Source organism: Mytilus californianus, unplaced genomic scaffold (genome assembly GCF_021869535.1).
Source record: "Mytilus californianus isolate M0D057914Y unplaced genomic scaffold, xbMytCali1.0.p SCAF_6, whole genome shotgun sequence".
NCBI lineage: Eukaryota > Metazoa > Mollusca > Bivalvia > Mytilida > Mytilidae > Mytilus > Mytilus californianus.
In genome coordinates this window covers 93720114-93744626 of record NW_026262712.1, presented here as the reverse complement: position 1 = coordinate 93744626, position 24513 = coordinate 93720114, and the positions used below count along the sequence as shown (strand labels likewise).

General features: G+C 32.5%; 1 protein-coding gene across 1 annotated transcript in view; it reads right to left on the bottom strand.

Annotated features, from left to right (window-relative positions):
* Positions 1-21415, bottom strand: part of LOC127706669 (inactive pancreatic lipase-related protein 1-like) — a 54456-nt gene extending 33041 nt beyond the window's left edge. The window contains exons 1-6 of the mRNA XM_052211326.1: positions 21382-21415; positions 19844-19965; positions 17259-17484; positions 13722-13820; positions 11812-11892; positions 10815-11036 (exon numbers count right to left, since the gene is read on the bottom strand). Coding sequence (XP_052067286.1) covers positions 10815-11036; positions 11812-11892; positions 13722-13820; positions 17259-17484; positions 19844-19965; positions 21382-21415 — 784 coding nt within the window. The remainder of the gene's footprint in view (positions 1-10814; positions 11037-11811; positions 11893-13721; positions 13821-17258; positions 17485-19843; positions 19966-21381) is intronic.
* Positions 21416-24513: the final 3098 nt, after the last annotated feature.

Here is a 24513-nt window from a genome sequence, read left to right as displayed (position 1 = left end):
CCCTTACAGACCCCTTCCGAGCCGACTTAAAATCTAGTCCGAGCTGACTTAAAATCGAGTCCGAGCTGCCTTTAAAATTAGTCCTAGTTGTCTTTCAAACTGGTCCGAGTTGTCTTTTCAAACGAGTCCGAGTTATCTTTAAAAGTGGTCCGAGTTGTCTTTAAATTAATCCGAGCTGTCTTGCGTTATATTATAATACAATTTTTGATTTTGTTTTTATAGTTTGTTTATTTATTTATTTTATGACAATTTGTCGCATTTGTGACTTACATGACTAATACAGTCTCTTGGTCCCAGGTTGTCTATTCTTTCTTTTTTTAAATGTCAAAGAGTACTTACTCATTTTATTTTTTTTAAAAACCATTATTTAGTAAAAGGCTTATTGTATTTCGATACTATGCGAATAAAAGTCTTTAATTTTTGTATCAAAAGAAACATTTTGTTTTATGGTGTATAACAGGAGTGATTTATATTGTACAGTGTGCCATTGATTACTTGTTAATACTACAAAAAAATGAGAGACATACATAATTTATACGAATTTTTACGAGCGTACGTTGATATATATATTCAATATATTGCCGATTATATTTTATCCTTCATGAGCGTCTGGATGAGGTTTACAGAAAAGAGTATAATGGGCCAACACTGAGAAAAAAAATGGGTCAAAAAAATTAAGAATAGAGAATAATGAGGTGCTAAAATATAAAGAATAGAGAATAATGGGCAAAAAAGTAAAAGAATACAGAAATTTTACTTTTTTGCAATGGCTTGGTCAGTTTGTTTTTGACATATGAGTTTGAATATCCCCTTAGTATCTCTTATAATGAAGTCAATATAGGGTGAGCATGCATGAGCTTAGCATATTAATTGAGAAATGGGAAGTTGACCATTTCAAAGTTAAAATCATCGAATTTGTTATATTGATGCTCAAGAAAAGCTGATCGATTAAAACATTGTTAGAGGGTTATAGCTAAATCTTGTTCATTATTTTGAATAATTAAATAAAGTAATGGACAAAATTAAGCACAACATATATATATATATATATATATAGTATAAAATGCAAACATAAAGTCATCATCAGATCAATAATGTGTGTATCATCTCATTTGAAAAGAAGTCATATTTCATCGCAAAATACTTGTAAAATTAGCATAATTTTTTTTTTTTATTTTTCACGAAAAAGCAATAGTTTGTATTTAAATCAATATATCAACATTATTATGTTAAAATTCGTCCATCTTGTGTGATCATCTTAAGGTTGTTTTAAATAATGTAAGGTATATTGGAAATATTATTATCTATATACGTACTAGTAAGTGCTTACTTGCTTCGCAAATTTTATATATCTGATAATACACACAGAAACATTTATGAGAGATAAGAAAACCTATTTTAAATAGTTGAACAAATGGGAAACAGAAAATATAAGTATCTTTATAATTATACATGAACTTGTTATTTCGATCTATAAAAGTACTTTTGCACCTGATGGACTAGTATTAAAGAGATGCAGAAATGTTGGGTTAATCTATAAAATATAACAACTACTTTTATAACACTCATTACCGTGTTACAGTTACATTCTTAGGCATTTATATATATAGTAATTACAAATATTTGTTAAAATGTCTTCTTTTCATAAACAGAAACATAACAATACACAATTTTATTACAGGTTAAGAAAACTACAATTACAACTCACAGTCCCCATACATCGTCCAAGTATTGTTTCGATTAACTGTTCTGCCTTTCTGTAATATTCTTCTGTTTTCTATTAAGTATGTAATGCTCTTTTTTTTTGTAATAAATAGCCTGACTTACCTTTCCAATATCTTCTTTAATGCATTGCATTGTTTTAAATGATATCTGTGAATCAGCTACTATAAATCTTTCATTGGACAAGAAAGATACAATAGTAATTGCTGACCCATCTTGTCTTTGTGGGTGAAACATTGAAACTGTACACCATTATCCTTTCGACTGTTCTTTATATACAGACCAGAGAGAAATTTTGATAAATAATCCAAGATGACTCGCTGATGACCTTATATTGAATATTTAGTTACTAACATCTGGTAATTCGAACCTCTCGTATGAACAAAACATCCAGATATTTAAACATGTTTTCGAATTTATTAAATGGTTTGAGAGATTTCTTGTCATATGATGCTGAATATAGTATATTTGCGGTACATTCACATCATCACCATCATTTCCAATTTTTCAGTTATTATTATTTCATCTTTTTTCAATAGCTAGACTCTGAAAGTATTGTATATTTTGAAATATTGCATGCTCATATTAATATTGTATTGTTATATATTGAAATTCGGAATGGACTTCATAAGTATGGTTTACTTGTGTCCAATTCATTTTACTTTGAGTAAATAAAATATGTTTAAACTAAGTAATATAAATGATGCGATATATTTGGCAATCGCTTAAACATACTGACATTCATTCGATTCATGTTGATCGATCGTTTATCGTCTGTGTAATATTCTATTAAAACTTTAAAAAATGAAAGCTTGCTTATAGTTTGGTACTCCAGATGCGCGTTTCGTGTGCATCAGATTCATCGGTGGGGCAGTTGGGAAGCCAAATCTAATATGAAGTTGAAGAGCATTTAAAAAACGGAAAAAAACTGTCAAATACGGTTAAAGAATCTATGCCTTGCGGTAAAAAGAAACCTTAGTTCGAATAATTCAACATTTTATCAGCAGTCAAAATCAGAAAATGAAATATCAATGATATTTCATGTCAACACAAAAAAATGCTGACTAAAGGGGTCGTGACACTAGCTGTTTCATTATATTTAAACCAATGATATTTGTCTGTTACATCTTTTTTTCTCTTGACCACATAATATTTGAAGAATCGGCTATTTTTCAATATTGTTTTTATTCATTTCCTGAATCTGTTCATTCTAATGACACATACATTCTTTATTTGTTTGAGCTAAAAGTGGCAGCTGTATAGTGTATTTTTTTTTTAAAGTTTTTATATATTCAGGGTTTTTACCCTTAAATGTACTCAATGCAGTCATATTTTGTGTAAGAAAAAATCTGTTGGATAAATTAAATGTGCAGTTTAAGAGTTAAGGTTCTGGGATAACTTCCATCTTTGCTTTAAAAATTTTTATTATTTTTTTTTTTGAATAATAATAACATCCGTTTTAAAGTTTTTACTTCGAAAGCAAAAACTAGCGGGGTACTAGTCTTTGCGTCATACCAATATACATTTATTTTCATTTCGATGCTTTGTTTATGTCTTCCATTTAGAGAGTCAACTTTGGGAAAGAGTTTTCACTCGGGAAGGTTGCGCATATGTGCTTTAGTACTGATTTTATAACTATGAACATATGAGTTGGACGAATCCAACGACAAGTAAGCTTCAGTGATTGACAGTGAATTATTGTGACTAGACAATTAAGACATCACTGATAGAATACAACATGAATTTGTGCATCTAAGAAAGATTTCATTTAAAGCTTGAATTCTTTGGTGTCATTTTATGCCATTTTGTTTTTCTTTGATGACATATTTGTTTGTTTTTTATAGTGATTAAGATTATAAAACAATGTTGACTGCTGTACCCCTATTTTTGACATTTTGACCTATTATGTCTGTTTGTTTTGTTTACACATTGTTGTCAATATAATGGAATTTTATGCGACTGTCGTACAAGTGAGAGGTTTAGTTAGCTATAAAACCAGATTTAATTCACCATTTTCTACATAAGGAAATGCCTGTACCAAGTCAGGAATATGACAGTTGTTTTCCATTCGTTTGATGGATTTTGACATTTGATAAGGGACTTTCCGTTTTGAATTTTCCTTGGAGTTCGGTATTTTTGTTATTTTACTTTTTAACAGGATTTGAAGAAAAAATCATTAAAGAAATACGAATAAACGGCACACTATATTATTAGTTAATTCATTGCATATGTTCAAGTATATAGTGGTATGTTTGCAGAACAAAATACTATACATTTACACATATTCACATAACAAATGCAAGTAGGCGTTAAAAAGGTAGATTTACAGCCTTATTTTTTTTAAATGATTACCAAGGTAACTTGAAAGGAAGAGAAGTACACAGATCATTAAGAATTATTGCATATTTAAAAGTGTTTATTGCTCCAGGTAATGCTTAGATTTCGTCTACTTCTGATATGACTACCATGATGCAAGTGCTGGTTCAGCATCATTAACTTAATTGCCAAAAATTCCAAAACGGCAACATGGGTACGCTTTTAAGGTCGGGTTTAACCTGTGATCATTAACAGCTTTTATTTCAACATGATTACTTTTAATTACACAAAACGTACCCATGGTACGTTCTTATAGTACTCAGAACGACAGTGACACGTTCAGCTTCTGTAAACCATATGAAAATAAGGAGATGTTGTATGATTGCCAATGAGACAACTATCCACCAAAGTTATATTTAAGTGGATGTAAGCAATTATAGGCAACCGCGTATGGCCTTCAACAATGAGAAAAACCCAAAGGCCCCGACATAAAAATATGAAACAATTCAATTGAGAAAACTAACGGCCTAATTCATAACAAAATAATTAACGAAAAACAAATATGACATACACGAACCAACGACAACCACTGAATTACAGGCTCTTGACTTGGGACAGGCACATAAAGAATGTGTCGGGGTTAATCATGTTTATGAGCGTTCAACCCTCCTTCTAACCAGGGACAGTGGTGTAATAACAGTACAAGACAAGAACAAACTATAAAAATCAGTTGAAGAGGTTCATGCATAGTTCGGTCAAAATAAATATAAACATCCATTAAATAGGTATACATAATATTGTTTTGCTTGTAAACTTTCCTAACCAGTGTATTTTTCTTACGGATAACATTATGAAGGGTGCGACGGTTTAGTTTATTAGGTTACTTAATACCGCATGATTGCAAGGGAGGTAATTGTTGACACACTAGATTACTATGATCTCAACTTGATCGTTAACCAACGTTCAATCAACATTGCAGTGTAGATATAGATATGTTTCTATAACTCACTACAGAATTGTAAGAAAAATGTTCTCACCTATACATTAGTTTTCAAGCTGGTTAGATTTACTTGTGAAGCGATGACCTTCATATTTCTGTCAGTTCAGGTTATTTCGAACATCATCCAATACGTTCCGAAAAGTAAAATCATGTCGAAACCTCGGGCTTTTAATTTGACAATAATGTATTAAAAGATGAAGATTTCCACTGTATAAATGGAAATTATACAAATCTGATACGCTTTTATAAAGGGAAAACAATTAGAAATGTTACATTTTAGCAAATAATGGATTATATTGAGGTTCTGTGTATTCATATTATTTGTATATCTCTCCTTACATTTAAAAAAAAAAATAGGGATAATTTCCAACCCATTTAGCTCACCGCAAACAATATTTTTATATATAGTATAGTAATTATTATTATTACTATCTCTTTGTCCATTATTTTATCCAAAAAAAACTAAACTTTTGGAATTTCAATAAATAATTGTATCAAACGTTTTTGCTGATGCACTTGCACGTGCGGAATGTGTAAGTTTTGACGGGTTTTTCTTTGCTACCTTTACTGCTCGCAAACAGGAGCATCCTTCAGGGTAAATATTGTATCATATTCTAAAAGTGTTTTAAGTTTCGTAAAGATATGTTGAAGCGGATTGAGGTGACGTAAAGATATGTTGAGGCGGATTGAGATGACGTAAAGATATGTTGAGGCGGATTGAGATGACGTAAAGATATATTGAGGCGGATTGAGATGACGTTAAGATATGTTAAGGCGGATTGAGGTGACGTAAAGATATGTTGAGGCGGATTGGTGTGACTTAAAGATATGTTGAGGCGGATTGAGATAACGTAAAGATATGTTGAGGCGGATTGAGGTGACGAACAGATATGTTGAGGCTGACTGAGGTTGACGTAAAGATATGATGAGGCGGTTGAGGTGACGTAAAGATATGTTGAGGCGCATTGAGATGACGTAAAGATATGTTGAGGCGGATTGAGGTTAAGTAAGATAAGTTGAGGCAGATTGAGATGACGTAAAGATATGTTGAGGCAGATTGAGATGACGTAAAGATATGTTGAGGCGGACTGAGGCGGATTGGGGTGACGTAAAGATATGTTGAGGCGGATCGCGATGACGTAAAGATATGTTGAGGCGGATTGAGGTGACGTAAAGATATGTTGAGGCGGATCGAGATGACGTAAAGATATGTTGAGGCGGATTGATGTGACGTAAAGATACGGTGAGGCGGATTGAGGTGACTTAAAGATATGTTGAGGCGGATTGAGATGACGTAAAAATATGTTGAGGCGGATTGAGGTTACGTAAAGATATGTTGAGGCGGATTGAGATGACGTAATATGTTGAGGCGGATTGCGATGACGTAAAGATGCTGAGGCGGATTGAGGTGACGAACATTTAAAAATTGTTAGATCTTCCTTTTTTCGTCAGTTTTAGTCGTTTAAAGTAAAATTTGTCGGACAAAGTGGTATAACTCAGATATGTATTGGTTAAAACTGTATGTGTCTTACTACTAGGGTTGTTGTTCTCTTTGTTACAGGTACCCAATTGAAATAAATGAAACAAAAAGTGAAACATTTGATACCTTTTTGATATTTAAAATCTGTGTAAAGGAGCAGAATGACAAATAGTCATTATGTGTTTTTGATGCAGACCGTTATTAATCAACACTATTTTGATATTCCCTTTGCAGCCTTTAAAATTTTAGTTGTAATGCCTCTGATATTAGGACAGCTGTTTCAAGAAACGTTTTCGATGAAGCTTTACTGTTTCGTGTCATAATTTTTTTAATCTGGTGTAAATTCAGTAAATAAAATTACTATCCGATTTTTACATTTAGGCCTAATAGTATATTCCTTTATTTCTGTTTTTCAACCCCAATAATCAGTTGCTATATACTCGCTACGTCTCGGTAAAACAACAAATATGTAGTTATTAAAGATACCGAAATGAAGACAGATACAAAAATAAGATATTACGTCAATTGTAATTTAATGTGAACCAGCACAATATGGATAATTACACTGTATCTAAACTACCCCGGCGAAAAATGTTTGGACTCAATAGTATCTAATGTCCGGTACGGTGACGGACAATCAACAGACAGAGAAATGTAGAAATTCTGTTTATTTATATGTTGTTTTAATGATATTGAAGAATATACATACACATATAACTATTTTCGATAGTGTGATGTAATATTTTCTACCACCGTTCTAGATTTATGGAGAAATAAGTAAAAATGCACATCAAAATGGTGAATTGAGTGAACCCTGCCTCGAATTTGTTTAATTTCTCTTTAAATTGAGCACATTTTACGGAAAGAAAGGTACGGAAAGAAAGATATTAACACGGAGATTTCAAGACTTTTCACTATGATCGCCTCAATATTTGCATGTCTGTGCATGGAATGAAAGATGTGGGTCATGTCAAAATTGAAGCACCCGGTTTTGTCAATGTGTACGACCCGGTTTTGTCCTTAAATTTCACAAAACAGACCCGGTTTTGTCATAGAAAATAATGCATAATCGCATGACGAAAATTAAAATATGGCGTTCAACAGCAGATTGAGGGATCGTTGAAAAACATTTTCTTTCAGAGGATAACTTATAACCTTTTTGAATCCGTAAACACTTGAATTCCTGCTATATTAGAACAAAGCAAATTTCAACTTTGTTTTGTATAAAAAAAGGAAAAATTAAAAAGAAATGAAGGTTTTGAAACGGAATTAGATTTTTTTATATCATCTATATATAAATTTAAGTGTTCAAACTTAATTAGTGTACGGCCTTGAAAATTTAAGGACGCACATTTGATATGTGATTTTCTGGGACAACAAGATGGTTATCTTAGTGTTCCGCTCTACTTAAAGGGAAGACAGTATAATCGTTTGAAAATAAATATTCTGAAACTAAACGTTCATTATAAAGCAACATAATAAGACAAATGTATGTGCATGCAGAATCGCCAAAGAAAAGGAATTTCCATGCGGCGCAAAGGATCACAGTAATAGTGCGTTAAAATCTGTTTACCCCTTCTTGTTACAATAATACTAAGTATAAATTAGTATAAAAGTCTTAGGCCATCCGGAAATTGCAATAATGATTATTTAATTAGTAATTTTTATAAATAAACGATGTTTTATCTCTTTTTTTTTTTCTTTTTTTTTTCTTTTTTTTTTAACATTAACAAATTCTTAATGCACTAGTATCAAGTTGTTAACAACTGCCCTATATAGTACAACTATTATATATAGCTTTATCTCTTCATTGTATAATGATTATCGTACATTGACAAATGTTCTACAATTTAAGCAATTTGGTCAAGTTTAAAATTGTTAATATGCAAGGGCGGACCGAGGCCATGATTTTTGAAAGGGGCGTATTCATAAACGGATTTTATACAGCCGAGCGTAGCAAGGGGAACTTTTTTTAACGATTTTATGCTAAATAAAAAATCATATATAAATCGTAAAAAACATGATAAAAAAATTATTTCTAGCCACCAAAAAGGGGGGGGGTCGGCGTACTCCCTCTACTCCCCTGGATCCGCCACTGATATAATGTAACTATATCGTATACCATAATAAAATTTCATAAAAGACGAAAAAACAGAGACAGCCGCCAATCGCATATTTACTATAGGGGCTCTGTAATCAAATGAGTTAAGCCTGTAAATCGGTTGTTGTCTTTTGTTGCCATATATCATACATGTATTTGTTTTTCGTTTTTTATTTTGTACATAAATCTAGGTCGTTAGTTTCCACATTAGTTTTTTTTACAGTTTTCATTTCGGGGCCATTTTTAGCTTGCTATGCCGTATGGACGTTTCTCATTGTTGGATGCCATACGGTGTTCTATATTTGTTAACTTTTACGTCATTTGGTCTCTGATGGAAAGCTGTCTCATTGTCATTTTTCACGGGCTAAATTGCCAATTAGGTTGTCCTACGAAGACGAATAAGAAGATATTGGACGTTATAATGTTGCAAACCAACTTTTATTTATAAAAAGAAATAATTCTTTCATGCCATGCTCAATGCTCATTTTAACATAGGAAGGCATTATATTTGTTAAAATTTTTAAACCAAGAGTTGCCAGGTATAAAATATTGACAAATATAATGCCTACCTATGTTAAAATGAGCGTAGAGCATGGCATGATAGAATTATTTTGTTTCTAATGGGGAAGTTTAGAACTTGTGTATTTCGAAGCGGACATAAAATACACGTTCGAAAGGCAACCATTTTGATTGAGATATCAAAAAAGTTCTAATAGATATAAGAAGATGTGGTATGAGTGCCAATGAGACAACTCTCCATTCAAGTCACAATTTGTAAAAGTAAACCATTATAGGTCAAAGTACGGCCTTCAAAACGGAGCTTTTTCTCTCACTGTCCGTCAATGGATGAACGAATGAGTAAAAATATTTTAAACATAGCGTATAGTGTAGTAAAGCATACTATCCTTACTCTTTTGATAAATTGATATGGTAACACAATCATTCCACATCTTCTTATTCTTACATCATTCAGTAGTATAGAAAACAAATAAACATTTTTGAGATGTATTTCTATTTGTATCCATCTGATGACTTAAGCCTTTTTCAACTGATTTTTATATTTCGTTCTTATGTTGTACTGTTACACCAATTTCCTAGGTTAGGGGAGGGTTTGGATCCCGCTAAGATGTTTAACCCCGCCACATTCTGTATACATTTACCTGTCCCAAGCCAGGAGCCTGTATTTGAGTGGTTGTCGTTTGTTGCTGTGTTACATATTTGTTTTTCGTTCATTTTTTTTTGTACATAAATTAGGCCGTTAGTTTCCTCGTTTGAATTATTTTACACTTGTCATTTCGGGGCCTTTTATAGCTGACTATGTTGTATGAGCTTTGTTCATTGTTGAAGGCCGTACGGCGACCTATAGTTGTCAATTTCTGTGTCATTTGATCTCTTGTGACGAGCTGTCTCATTGGTAATCACACCACATCTTCTTTTTTCTATCATAAGGAATTAATGTAAGTACATGATATAACGTATTTATTTCCATTTAAACTTAGGTCGAAGATAAGATCAATGAGGTATACGTATAGCATTCAAAAATGCCTACTCCCTATTTCGAAAAGTTCCCGTTTGAAATATATTTTAACACGTTTGTATTGCAATAACATCTTTATAACATCTTTTTGACTCAAATATTTAATTTCTTCCGATGGGCAATGTCCAGATCCGTGCTAACGTAGCTTTTCATAAATTTGTGGTTTCAAAACAAAACAAAACCGGGTCCTATACTGAGACAAAACAGGGTCCTTTTGTAATAAACAACACTGACGAAACAGGGTCCTTCCATTTTGACATGACCCATTTCTTTCGTTCCATGCACAGAAATGCAAATATTGAGGTGCTCATAGTGACTAGCCAGGCAATCTCTGTGTTAATATCTTTCTTTCAGTACTTTATTTTCCGTACAATGTGCTAAATTTAAAAAGAAATTAAACAAATTCGTAGCAAGGTTCACTCAATTCACCATTTTCATGTGCCTTTTTGCTTATTTCTCCATTAATCTAGAACGTTTGTAGAAAATATTACATCACACAATCGAAAATAGTTATATGTGTATGTTTATTCTTCAGTGTCATTAAAAAACAAATAAATAAACAGAAATTCTACCTTTTCTCTGTCTGTTGATTGTCCGTCACCGTACCGGACATTAGATACTATCGAGTCCAAACATTTTTTGCCGGGGTAGTTTAGACACAGTGAATTAGGACTAGTTTTCAAATAAAATGTTCCACGAGCATTGCGTGAAATATGGTATCCCATCTCTTGACAACCAATCCCACATCCGGTACAGAGTAAGTTCTTGTAATCATCTTCACTATCACATGGATGAGATGAAAAATGGCAATTCGTATTTATTGATTCTATAAAGTAGTAAACCGACCTCATATGACCACAGCTATAAAATGGTGCAATCTCTGCAATTAAAATAGTATATTAACAGTGAATTTACCGATACAAATCTAGCAAAATATGAAAAAGAAAAGAAAAGAATTGTTCAGTTTCGCGAAACAACCATAATTTTCCCATGACTTAATCAGCCGTTGTAGAAGGACCATGGGTAATTTCATTGTTCTCACCCGTAAATGAAAAACGATGACAGGTTATTGGTTGAATTTTAATTGTTTGGAACGTTTTTAGCCAATCACAGTGTTTTAGAGTACGTTTGTGAAGAAAAAAATCCAGAATGCATTAGATTCTGTAATGGCACGAGAGATATGTAAGGGTTATTGATACTACTTTTATATTGATATTTCCTCTAGCATGACAGAATCTTTGAAGACAGAGCAGCTACCACACTTGAAGCAGATTGTAATTATCAAATGTTAACTGGTCGTGAAAGGTTTGTCATACTTTTTTGGTAAAATTAGATCTTCGCGTATTTATACTTCGTTTGCTTGCATGTATGCAATGCATGTCTAATGAAGCAAGATCATCAAAATATGTACGTTTGATTTTAATGTTCCATTGAAGATAACCATGATAAGTCTTGGAGTAAAGTAATTTTCGTCAGTGTTTTGTTTTTCTATGAATATTTGTACTTCATCATAATGTTCTGTTTTTATCATTAATATAATTTTTTATTGCTTCAGATAATGTGTTAATTATATCTGAACATTTACCAATAAGAGTTTCTGCAATTAAGTTACATTTTCAAATATAATACGGACAAAAAACTTCAGCTATACTTACTATCAAATAAGCAACCCGGCTGAACTTTGCCACCATTTGGATAAAAATCGACATGTCCCATTGTATGTCGAAATCCAAGCGCTGAAATGAATTGTTGAAAATGTCGCATGACAAACGAACATTGCAAATATATTATTTTTCTTTAAGTATAGTGATATTTTAAACTTGGTTTTGTATATTTACTTTTACAGGATTAACAAATGGACACAATTCTAACCTATGCAGAAAGATAACTTCAATTAGAATTATTGTTTGCTTTAAATCATCTTATAATATGTCAGTCTTTTATCGGTTTTGCTTCTTTTTAAATTTTCAAAACCTACTGACCAGCCCAGTAGAAAATCACACACAAAAATTAAAACCTTTCTATGATAAACTAAAAATGCCTTACAGTGTGTCGCTTTAATTTGATATATAAATAATAGTTCAATAATTTCATCCATATAACTATAAAGCAGTGTAGAATGGTTTTGTTTTAAGCTAAATAACGACTAAGCTACATTATTCTGTCTCCAGTGGAGAGTTGTCTTATTGGCAAGCATTCTACATCCTCGTATTTTTATATTTGGGACATACATCGGGCTTTGTTAACAGAAAATTGAAATAATTTCTAAATTTTTTCAAGATATTCCGAATATTCTTTTTAAACTCAGACAAAATAAAACACCAACAAGCAAGCACTCGCAAAGGATGAAAAACACAACTTTTGGAAGCTTACTTTCGTTAACGAGTCTGTTAGTTTACGGATGCTTTGTGAATACGCTCCCTGTACTCAATTTTCTTTTGTGTGAATAAACTCGTATAACTGCAGTTTTTTCTGATGGATTTATGACTACGGGATTATGATTTTTGATTACGGAATTATGATTTTTTTTTCACAAAGCCTTTGTTTAATATAAAAATAAAGAAATGTGGTATGATTTTCAATGAGAGAACTATCCACAAGAGTTCAAATGACGTGGATGTAGGTAACTATATGTCACCGTATGGCCTTCAACACGTGTACTCAGCTATAAAAGGCCCCGACAAGACAACATGTGAAATAATTCAAACGAGAAAACGAACGGCCACATATACTTCACAGGTTTGCTTTCTGAGACTCCGTTTAGTTGGAGAGATGTATGTAAATACAAAATAACGCCTGCCACTTTGAGTATTAGGAAAATTAATGTGGCAGATCAGAGATCCGTCTTCGGGGCTCATCAAAACCAGATATTTGACTAGGGTAGACCTGAAGCAGACCTGTTCTTACTGTTTCGCCTGAAGCAAAGTCTGTCTGGAGCAGATCTGTTTTCTTGGTTGAGTCCAAACATTGATATTCGATATATGGTTTTTTTTCTAAAAAAAAATTTTCTGATCCACAATTTGATGAAAAAAAATATTCTTGTCAAGCAGATGACAAAACAAATATTCTGAATCCAGATTTTCCAATTAACTTATAGTGTTAAATTTTGAAAAAAAAATAATTTGATTGATAGCGTCGAAAAACTAAAAAAAAATTGTTCGCAGAAAAATTGACTCCGAAAAAAAAACATAACCCCCCCCCCCCCCCCCCCCCCCCCCCCCACTTTGAAGTTAAATGGTTGCTCCCTTAGATGAATTCGATATTTTCTGTTTTGTAGTTGTGGTATGTGATTTGGATTATCTTTCAAGATATATGTCTTTGTAACTTGTTTTTCTGTTCTTATTCTCATATCTCGATATCTCGAACTCTATCTGTCGACTATTTTTTTTTGTAATGTTATAGTACAATTCCAAGATTCATTGCATATTTGAACATAACTGAATAATGCGAGGTCTTTTTATGAATTCTGAAAGATTGAAAATATGCAGCATTTGATATGTTATTGTATACGCTTATTACGGTCCTAAGATCTGTACTCTACAAAACAATAATAGATAACACTTACCACCATCAGTATGAATAATATCAACAAATGTAGCATCTGAGGGGTCCAATCTTACTCTTTGATCGGCGGTATTAGATTCTGGACCAGCCGGATCTAGACCTATTTAAAATATCCAACACATAACTCAATAGATATAAAATCGTAATAGCAATATGAAAATAAGGAGATGTTGTATGATTGTCAATGAAAAAATTGTCCATTAAAGAACAAAGATACTAACAACTAGAGGTCACCATATTCCCTGCAATAATAGAAAAAACAAGAATGTGTCCATAGTACACGGATGCCACACTCGCACTGTCATTTTCTATGTTCAGTGGACCGTGAAATTGGGGGTCAAAATCCGAATCTGGCATTAAAATTAGAAAGATCATATCATAGGGAACATGTGTACTTAGTTTCAAGTTGATTGGACTTCAACTTCATCAAAAACTACCTTGACCAAAAACTTTAACCTGTATCGCGACAGACGGACGGACGGACGAACGGACGGACGGACGAACGGACGGACGAACGAACAGAAGCACAGATCAGAAAACATAATGCCCCAACTACTATCGTAGGTGGGTCATAAAAACATACCGTTTATTCAACTACAGAAGAGACAAAGTAAAACAAATGGAAAGAGGAAAAACAGCATGACAAATTCTTCAAAACATTTAGCTTTTAGATATAGGAAGATGTGGTATGAGTGCCAATGAGACAACTCTCCATCCAAGTTACAATTTATAAAAGTAAACCATTATAGGTCAAGGTACGGCCTTCAACACGGAGCATTGGCTCACACCGAACAGCAAGCTATAAAGGGCCCCAAAAAATTACTAGTGTAAAACCATTCAAACGGAAAAACAAACGGTCTAATATGTATAAAAACGAGAAACGAGAAACACGTATGAACTACAAAAACAAACGACAACTACTGTAATCAGATTCCTGACTTAGGACAGGTGCAAACATTTGCGGCGGGATTAAACGTTTTAATGGTACCAAACCTTCTCCCTTTTCTGAAACAATAGTATAACATCACAACATAGAAAAACACACTATAAAATATCAATTGGAAGGCTTAACTCAATCAAAAAACGTAAATTAACACACAATGAACGAATAAATTTGACCTGTGACACCTGAATGCAAATACACAGTTAATAAAAAAATTACAAGGGATAAATAATTAAAGTCAAAATTAAATAAACAGGTTTAAACAAAGTTAAAGTATGATATCACTGTGAAATGTCAAACAATTTTTAGAAAATCATCACTTTTGAAGAAACCTGCGTCATTTTATACACAGGTAACTGAAAATAATTTTGTTTGTTCATATGATAATTGTTCATTACATATGAGTTTATGCAACACTCAGTTTTCCGTTGGCTGTAAAATCATCTGTAAGATTGTCAATCGGCCCTAAAGTATCAATCTTGCAAACATTCCTGAAGATTGATTTGATTTAATTGAGAGATTAAAGAAAACAAGTCTTTTTTTCATTTTATATATCTATTATTGAATACCTTTAAACGTGTTCTATATGTGTGTTCTATCTTTTTGTTCCGTTTGATGCCACCATATTGCCTTGTACCACACATCTCTATTTTTTTCATACGGATATGTTAAATGCTAACAAATGCTTGAAATATACGCTTCATTTCAAAAGTTATCAAATGACAATTTTTTTATCGGTTTCACTGCTGCTAGTGGACTGCTAGTACCCGAGGTTGTCATCAGCTCAGTCTTCATTTCTTCGATACTGACATGATTTATAACATAAGTTTCTAAAACTATCCGCTGATAAATTAAGAAATTATCAAGAATACTAGAACACACCCGCGACATAGCGGATCCGTGACTCATTTGAAGTACCTACGCCTTATTTATAGCCTGGATTTTTAGTATTCGTTTGTCATCTGATAAAGTCATGCTGATTATAAGGTGCACAGTTTTCTCTGCTTTCAAAATCTTTCTGTTTGATTCCGTCCTGGTTTTCTTACTACAACCGGAAACTACATGTGACATATGTCAGGGATTAAACCGAAATTCTATTATATATATGCATGTAAATAATTCACTTGCACTAATTGGTGTAAATAGTATTCAAGTACCGTAACGGTTTTTACATTTCTGTAAATTTTAAGAACATATATTTTATGAAGGAATGTATATACGCTTTTTTTTTTTTTTTTTGTTTTAGTATTTTAATTCTTAATTTTTGATTTTTAAATTAGTAGTATTAAAATTAAGAGCTTAAAATACCGTGAGAAACGGGTGTTCCGATAACGGAGGAATTTACTGAGAAAAAAAGAAGACATATACTTGGTATCGGTATCGGATTCGACCCGGAACTTGTTGATTATTGCTTCGCAATTACGGTGCGGAGCTATTAGTTTCAGTGGACATACACGCCATCTTGAAATAATTACTTATCACATATAGATTCTGATTGGTTGCTTTATGATGCAGCTGAGATACAGCAACAGTTATTGGCTTAAAATTAAATGAGATAAAGAATTACAGACTTTTCTCGTCTCAGGATAAGACATCAAATGCCGGAAAATTAACTATGTGTATTTCAGTTCCGATCATCTGTCATTAATTCATGTTCGTTTTATTATGCATATATTGCACACTGAAATTCAATATTGAAATATCAATTATTAATACATGTTTATTTGCTTTGTTAATCTGCAATATGCACGATTTGTTTTGCTAAACAATGTTCCTATACAATGCTTTCAAAAATGCATTATCTGTAGTTTATAACTTCTGCCAATCTAGGCGCACCTCCAGAGTCGTGTCTATGTGTAAATGTTTTAATTTTCAACAAGTAAAGTGAACAAAATTTTAAAAGCATGGGTGTATAACGCACACTCTTAAAGTAAATCCATTTTATATCAATCAATATCTAAAAATACCACATTTCCAATACTAAATCAACAACCATAAGCACACATGTTACCTTAAATTAGGATAGAACGAAGCAGTCCACAGCTTTTTAGAAAGCTCAAACTTGTTGGTTGTTGGTAATATTAATTATGTGGGAAAAAAAGGGCCTGGAATGGTGTAATTTTTAATCAACACCATTGTCCTATATAATATTAGTCATATATAAAATTGAATTCTTTGATTCTTCGTTTTTACGTCATGCCGCTAACAAATTGGACCTCGTTATTTTAGTAGTATAGATAAGAAGGTCACATAAGGTTCAACCCCCCTCAGACAGAAATGACCTTGGATAAATAATGCCATTCTTTTTATGTCTCTTTTGGTTATAAAGTTTGTAATGTTACTACGGCTGTATACATTCCTAGCTTTTTAATGATTCGGTTTGAACGTTCCTGGTGAAGGTAAATCCGGAAAAGTTCTTTGGACGCACGAAATTTGTCAGGTTTTATTTTTATCTATTGCCTTATTATTATAACTGTATTCATTCCATAGGATAGTGTGCTTAGAAATGAATTATGTTGTTAATTAAGGTTTCATTCGCTGTATTAATGGTCAAAACTTTTGTTTTAAAGCAAAGAAAAGATAATGTTAACTTACCAGTAATTCTCCCTATAGGGACTCTTTGACCCACGTAACCAGCAACATGAGCACCAAGACTATGTCCGACTATGTGCACATCATCATAACTGACCCCTCCAGCATCATGTAACAGTTTGACCAAGTTAGCTGTAACAGCACCGACAACCCGGGTATTTGCTACAGCTTGGATGTAATTGTCATAGGCTCCTCTCGTCCATATCACAACAATTACATTTACATCAAACTAAAAGTAAACATAATTATTCCACGAAAAAATGGACAGTTAGAACGAAATTATAAGTATTGAAGCAAAACTATTACATTTGCAGGCTAACTAATATTCATTTTACATCATGTCTTTTCGCAATTAAGAACAAAAAAGTAATTTAAATTTGTTCAATTTACTTGACACTTTACCAATAAATAATTATTTACTTCTACTTAGAACACTTTTATCGTATAAGGTTTTTTTCTGGATTTATACATTCCAAGTAAGAAAGTCATGTATTCTGGCAAGTAAAGGGTAGAAACCCTTAAATTGATTTAACACCATTTTTTAAAGTCTTTAGTGTAAACAATACTAGAACACACCCGCAAAATCGCGGGTATTTAGAGCTTGGTTGAAAGTATGTAAACTGTTGTAGGATGAATTTTTGTAAAAGATTTTATGTCTGGAGAATTTCAGAAAAGGTATCAAACTGAGTCATAGGCACTTGGACATAGGACAACTATTTTAAGCCCTCTCCCTTTTTTCCAAAGTCCGTTATTTATTTTTTTTTGCTCTCTGTTAAATTCCATGATTTTCGCGTTTCTGTATGAACATAGATCTACATATAATATAAATAAAGTATATGTATGATCATGGTATACAGAAAAACGCAAAAATAATTGTCCTGTCCCCAAGTACTTTTAATTTTAAAAACAGTCCTAAACGGAAGTCTAGTCCATGACTTAAAAGTCCGTCCAATGACGGAAACAATATTCGGGCGCCTTTATTTTTGTTTTTCTCCCAAAATAACCCAGACTGAATAACCATAAGTGAGGATGACAAATGCGACTATGCACGGTACCTATAGGACACAGAGGCATAATGATTAATTTATTGTTGAAAGATGAGAAGCGACACACAAAATGAGGTCTTCTCATTTAATAGTATAGATAATCATAGTATACATGCAGAATAACGCGAAAATAATTGTCCTGTCCCCGAGTATGAAAACTATGTTTAAAGTGGGGAGTAAAGGGAGGTATCTGCACGAAAAAACGCGAAATAAAATTACCATTTCACGATGTGCGAACAATTAAAAATTTCTTGCACGTTGATCTTTTTATCGATTTCAAGAAACACAGTGAATAACGAACCTTTTTCACGGCTGCACGTGAAATAAAAAGTGGCAAAACACGTTGCACGAAAAAAAACCACTTTACCCCTCTTTTAAAGTTTAAAGTCGGAAGTCTTGGGTATGACTTAAAAGTCGGTCTGATGACGGAAACAATATCCGGGCGCCTTTTTCTTCGTTTTTCTCCCAAAATAACCCAAACTGAATAATCATAAGAATGGATGACAAATGCGACTATGCATGGTACCTATAGGACACAGAGGCATGATGATTAATTTGTTGGGGAAGGAAGAGAAGCGACACACAAAATGAGGTCTTCTCGTTTAATAGTATAGATTTCATTATGAAATATACAATTACAATATATATTTACATTCACAAAAGGATTCAGAAACAAGCAACAACTGCTGATGTCAATTTTAAGTCTTTGAAGCTTCTTGTTTGTACGTTGATGTTCTAACAATATGAATTATGTCTAAACAGAAGACCAACATATAGACTGCCACAAGATAGTTTCGAAGTGCAATTTTTATTTGAGGCAACTTTTAGTCTTTATCCAAAATATATAAAGGATATACAAAGTATAGGGCGGATATCATTATCCAAATACAAAATTAATTAAAAGAAAACGTATTTATTGTCTCCCAAATGCAAATGGATTCATCTTGGTTAAAGTTTATTTCAAAATACAGCTCAGCCGCAGTAACTGCGTGCAGGAGAGAAAATACATACATGTTTATATTTGGCAAACGCATCGATGTCTTCAATGCATGATACTTTACAAAAACGTGTAAATTTAAAATCTATAAATAGATTTTTTTTTACTTTTCCTTAATGTAAATTTGTTTATTTGTTTTCTTTTAAATGTATTAGATTTGAAAATAAATATTTTAGAGTCTGTTTTTCAAAATGAAACTTTTTTTTTATCTTACACCTTCTCGGTATTTGAAATTTTGAGACACTGAGAAATTTCTCGATATTTTAACTGTTTGGGAAAATTAATAATAAGCAAGCAACCATATACGACAAAATCTTAGTATTTGTTTATATTTGCAAATTGCATTTTGTCGCATATATTAAATATTGTGTTAATTCTCTTACTTTCAGCAGTGGGTCTTTCATTAGTGGAATCCAAGGGTTATTTTCAAGACCATGAAAACCATGAATTATGAAAACGGTCTTGTGTGAAAGTCCAAAGTGCGTTGACCTTAATGACCCACCACCACCGTTAGGGTTCAAAAGTTGACTTTTGCTAGGGTTCGCTTGTGTGTATAGATGAAATGAAGTATTGATATGGTCCGGAGATAGCGGTAGGTAACCAAAAGCGTTAAGGAATGGTGCAGAATTACTAAAACATCCAATGTGATCGTAGCATACATGTGATGCTGAAATATAAGATATAATAGAAAAACAAAGGATATGGGGTATTCATCCAAGACATGCACAGCAAAAAAAAAAAAAAAAGCAAAGGAATATACGTTTAAAAATCAGTACATGCACAGCAAAAAACACACACAAAACAAAGGAATATATGTTTATTATCATCTTCTATTTTGTTTTTAATTTTTTAGATATTACTATGTTGTAAAGGAAACAAAATGTTATAGAAGCAATTTACTCTAAAAGTGGAAAGATACAGGTTCAATTCGAACCTTGCTAAACTAAATAAGTTTGTTCAAGGTTTGGAAAAATTGGAGTTGTTAAATTATTTTGTACTTACTACTATTTTCTGCTAGAAGTACTGATATTCTTGCTGAAAAGACCAAACACACAAGCACATTTAAAGACCACATGTTCCTCAGTCTTCTAGATAGGGTCAACTTTACAATAGACAGGGAAGAAAATCTACTGATAATTCAAGACATATCTGATATAGGTTAAAATGTTCAATTGCACCTATGCTACACCGACTTTAAAAGTTCACATTGTCAAAAGTCAAAACAATAAGAGCCTCTATTTCGACATACAATATAGAAAGGATGATTCCTTTGTATTTTTTTCTCATTATAAAAAAATATGTCTACGCTTTAATATAAGTATGTATAATAGCAAAATTATGTTAAGTTCAGTTGTTTTGTATTTATTTTTATCTCCCAGTTAACTCAAATTAAATTCCTAGGAAATTATGTTCTATGAAATAAAACTTACTTCTATTTTGATTATCATAGATACCAGTTATTGGGTTTCTCAAGTTTCAAGAACCTAAGAAGTTAAAATATGAATAAATGAAAAGAGTATCCAAAACTGAATACAAACAATAAGAATATATAAATTTATACTTTCAACGTAAATAGTTAGTCTAAACTTCTCTTTTACGAACTGTTATGAGCACAGCATTCTTCTAATTCTAGTAAATAAATAATATTATTGTATAAACCTCGTCCGTCCGAAACGCCTTCCCGGATTCACCTTCACCAAGAACGGTCAAACCTTAACATTAAACGACGAGAAGTGTTGTTTCGAGTTTTTTTACTTTCATGATACAGTGGGATGAGTAAATGATATGACCAATTCTAATGCAATTAGTTTGTATCAATGGCTCTGATTGGATGACGACAAGCGTAAAATTCTCAATCTCCCTGTCTGTAACTAAGGAAGAAATAATGACTAAAATTGAATGATTTGTTTATTTTGCATTAGAATAGAGATAACTGTATTGTATTTGAAGCTTTGCGGACGTCCATCGGTAGTTTTACTGTCGCAAATACCCGTTTACCTGTCTCCGCTACGCGTCGCCAGGTAAACTAAATTTGCGACAGTAAAACTACCGATGGACGTCCGCAAAGCTTCAAATACAATACAGTTATCTCTAAATTGTTTCCGAACAACCTTCATCTCGTATTCTCGTGATTATAAAAAATAAGAAGATATGGTTTGATTGCCAACGAGACAGTTCTCCACCAGAGACCAAATGACATAGAAGTTAGCAACTATAGGTCACCGTACGGCCTTCAACAATGAGCCAAACCCATACCGCATAGTTAGCTATAAAAGGCCCCGAAATGACAAATGTAAAAGAATTCAAACGAAAAAAAAAGAACGGCCTGATTTATGTACAAAACAATGAACGAAAAACAAATATGATACACTGCAACAAACGACAACCACAGTAATACAGGCTTAACTATGGCATGGTATTGGTTGCAAAAATTTGATATTATCCATTTAAATGCAATATTGGTATATTTTTTCATTTAAATGCAATATTTTTTATTTAATTGGTATATTTCTTCATTTAAATGCAATATTTTTTTTATTTAATTGGTATATTTCTTCATTTAAATGCAATATTTTTTTTATTTAAATGGTATATTTTTTCATTTAAATGCAATATTTTTTATTCAAATGGTATGATTTGTCATTCAAATGCAATATTTTTTATTCAATTGGTATAACTTGTCATTTTAATGCAATATTTTTTATTCAATTGGTATATTTGTCGTTTTAACTTTAATTTGCAATGATGATGATGGGAGTTATAACGACCTTGACTGGCTATACAGCCCTCGGACGGTCGGCATTTGCAATGTTTAGTAGTTTTTTATTTATATGCAATAATTGCATTATGAGAAATTGTTTGACGTCACAAGGTCAAATTTGCAACTGATGAACGTTTGTGATTGGTCGATTCTAGATTTTATATGTTATCTTGATAAGTAACTCTTGTACGTTTTTTTTTAAGTTCATCGTATTACTACAACATATAAAATTCATGACTCAATATTGGAGAATGAAAATACAAAAGTTGTTATTCTAATCAAAACAAACTTATAATAGAAGACAAAAAGAGACAAAAAAAGACAGACAAAAAAAATGTCATTGCAAACAAAAGAGACAAAAAGAAAAACAACAGACCACAAAAAACATCACAGAACACTACATAACTGAGCAACACGAACCTAAACTAAAACTGGCGAAACATGTGCTCTGGAAGGATAACTGAGCAGATCAAAACGGACGTTGTACGTACGGTTTTGGAATTTTCCCAAGTCAATTAGTGACACCAGTGGTGTAACTTCAGTTTAAATCCGTTGTAGAGTCATAACCCGTTATAATGAAGCATAAACTTGCAGATTGGTAAATCTTCCTCGCTATATCTATACATAAGACATAACCGAAATAAAACATCGGAACATGTTAAGTCTCCTATTCTATTCTTAACAATTTGAAATAAAACCATTTCTTATGACAAAGACATTGAATACCACAACAGATAATACAGAAAACTAAAGCAAAACTAAAACGTCTCCCCTCAAATAAAATCTAGGCGTGAACTAAGGTTCTCTGGAAGGTTAGTAATATCCTGTTCCACTAGTGGAACCCGCAATGTTGCTCATGTTATGCAAAATTCAGTAACCAACAGGGAGAAATATTCATGGGAAGAAGAGCCCTTTTCATCCATCAGAAGCAATCGCCAATAATGAAAGATTTTCTTAATAGTGACCAGTGGTAGATTTGGACATTCGTGTTCCTCAGTCTTTAGTTTTCTGCGTAGTGTTTATTAGACTGTTGCCTGTCTTTCCATCGTTTTTTTTGTTTGTTATGGTAGTGTCTGGGTTTTTTTTCCTTCTTATGATTTTTGATTGTCTCGTTTGTATCTGCACTCTTTTTTGTAGTTCTTTAGAAATTTGCAAATAAAAGCATGAACATGAAAAATTGTGTTAAAGCATAAAAGAACCCGAATTTTTGTTTAGGATTCATTTAAAAAGAATTAGGATGGCACTAGGTCAATATAAAAATCATTAGTTGCTTTACAAAAAAGAGAAAGAAAAACAAATGAAAGAGAAGGGGACTTGATTCTGAATTTAAATTTGGACATATGAATCACTATGTATATTCCTTTTCTTTAAAGAAAAAACTAGCAATATAACACACCATAATGCTTCATTCTTAGCTGTTTGCCGAGGCGGTATCAATCAATCAATCTGTTTGTGTACAGTCTAGCATTTCCTAACCAATTTTTAATTCTGTAAGCATACCGGGAAAATTTGCCAAAGGCAACTGATCACCTTAAAGAAATCTAATATAAACAGCAATAAAAAGTAAAAACAACACTTTATAAATTTAATGAGTGTCCGAATAGTTCTTTTTTAAGATTTGTCTATTGTAGTATCACACGGAAAACACTTTACCAATATTGATTACACATTGATACGATTTTCGTTCCGTATCGTTAATGTCCCCTTTTAGACGGTGATGTTCCGTGATCCCTTTATACGGTATATTCCCAACTCGTTTGATATGCCCATGTCTGTAGTGACGTTTTGAATAGATACAAACGCAGTGATCGGGAAGGACGTGTGCGCTTATCGACCAGAAATGGCGCATAGAGTGACAAATGTAAGCACCCGCGTGGCGCATGATATTTTTCACTTCGTTTTGAAACGTTTAGATATCGACAAATGGATTTCCGATCGTATTTCGTGCCGCCATGTTTGAGTACACAACTGTGTAGTGTTTACTCCAATGATAGGAGCACCTATATATTTTTGGGACGTCTTGGGTGTTTTCCTATGTATGGTAATAATAGCAACATGCGGTATGACTGATTACCCAAAAAACGTAATTAACCATCATTCATGATATAACTTTTTATAAACAACTTTAAATTTGTGAAAATTGGCTAGTACAGGCGAGAATTCTTCTCTAATTATAATCGTTTAAGTAAGCTTGCTATTATTTCGATTGAAAAATCCAAAAGCCTTTTTATGAATAGCATAGTATTTGTCTCCATAAAAGAGGCTTAATGTCCTTGCCAATTTTTTTGGTCTTTGGCTCGTTTTGACATTTTGTAAACATGCCTTCAGCGAATTGTTGTTGTGTCTTATCAATTAACATTGCTCTCTACTGTTATTCTTGTCATCGTGATGAAGTAATAATAATACAAGTGCAGAGGAAATGCCAGAAACGTCCTCTAATACGGAACGTCGGGA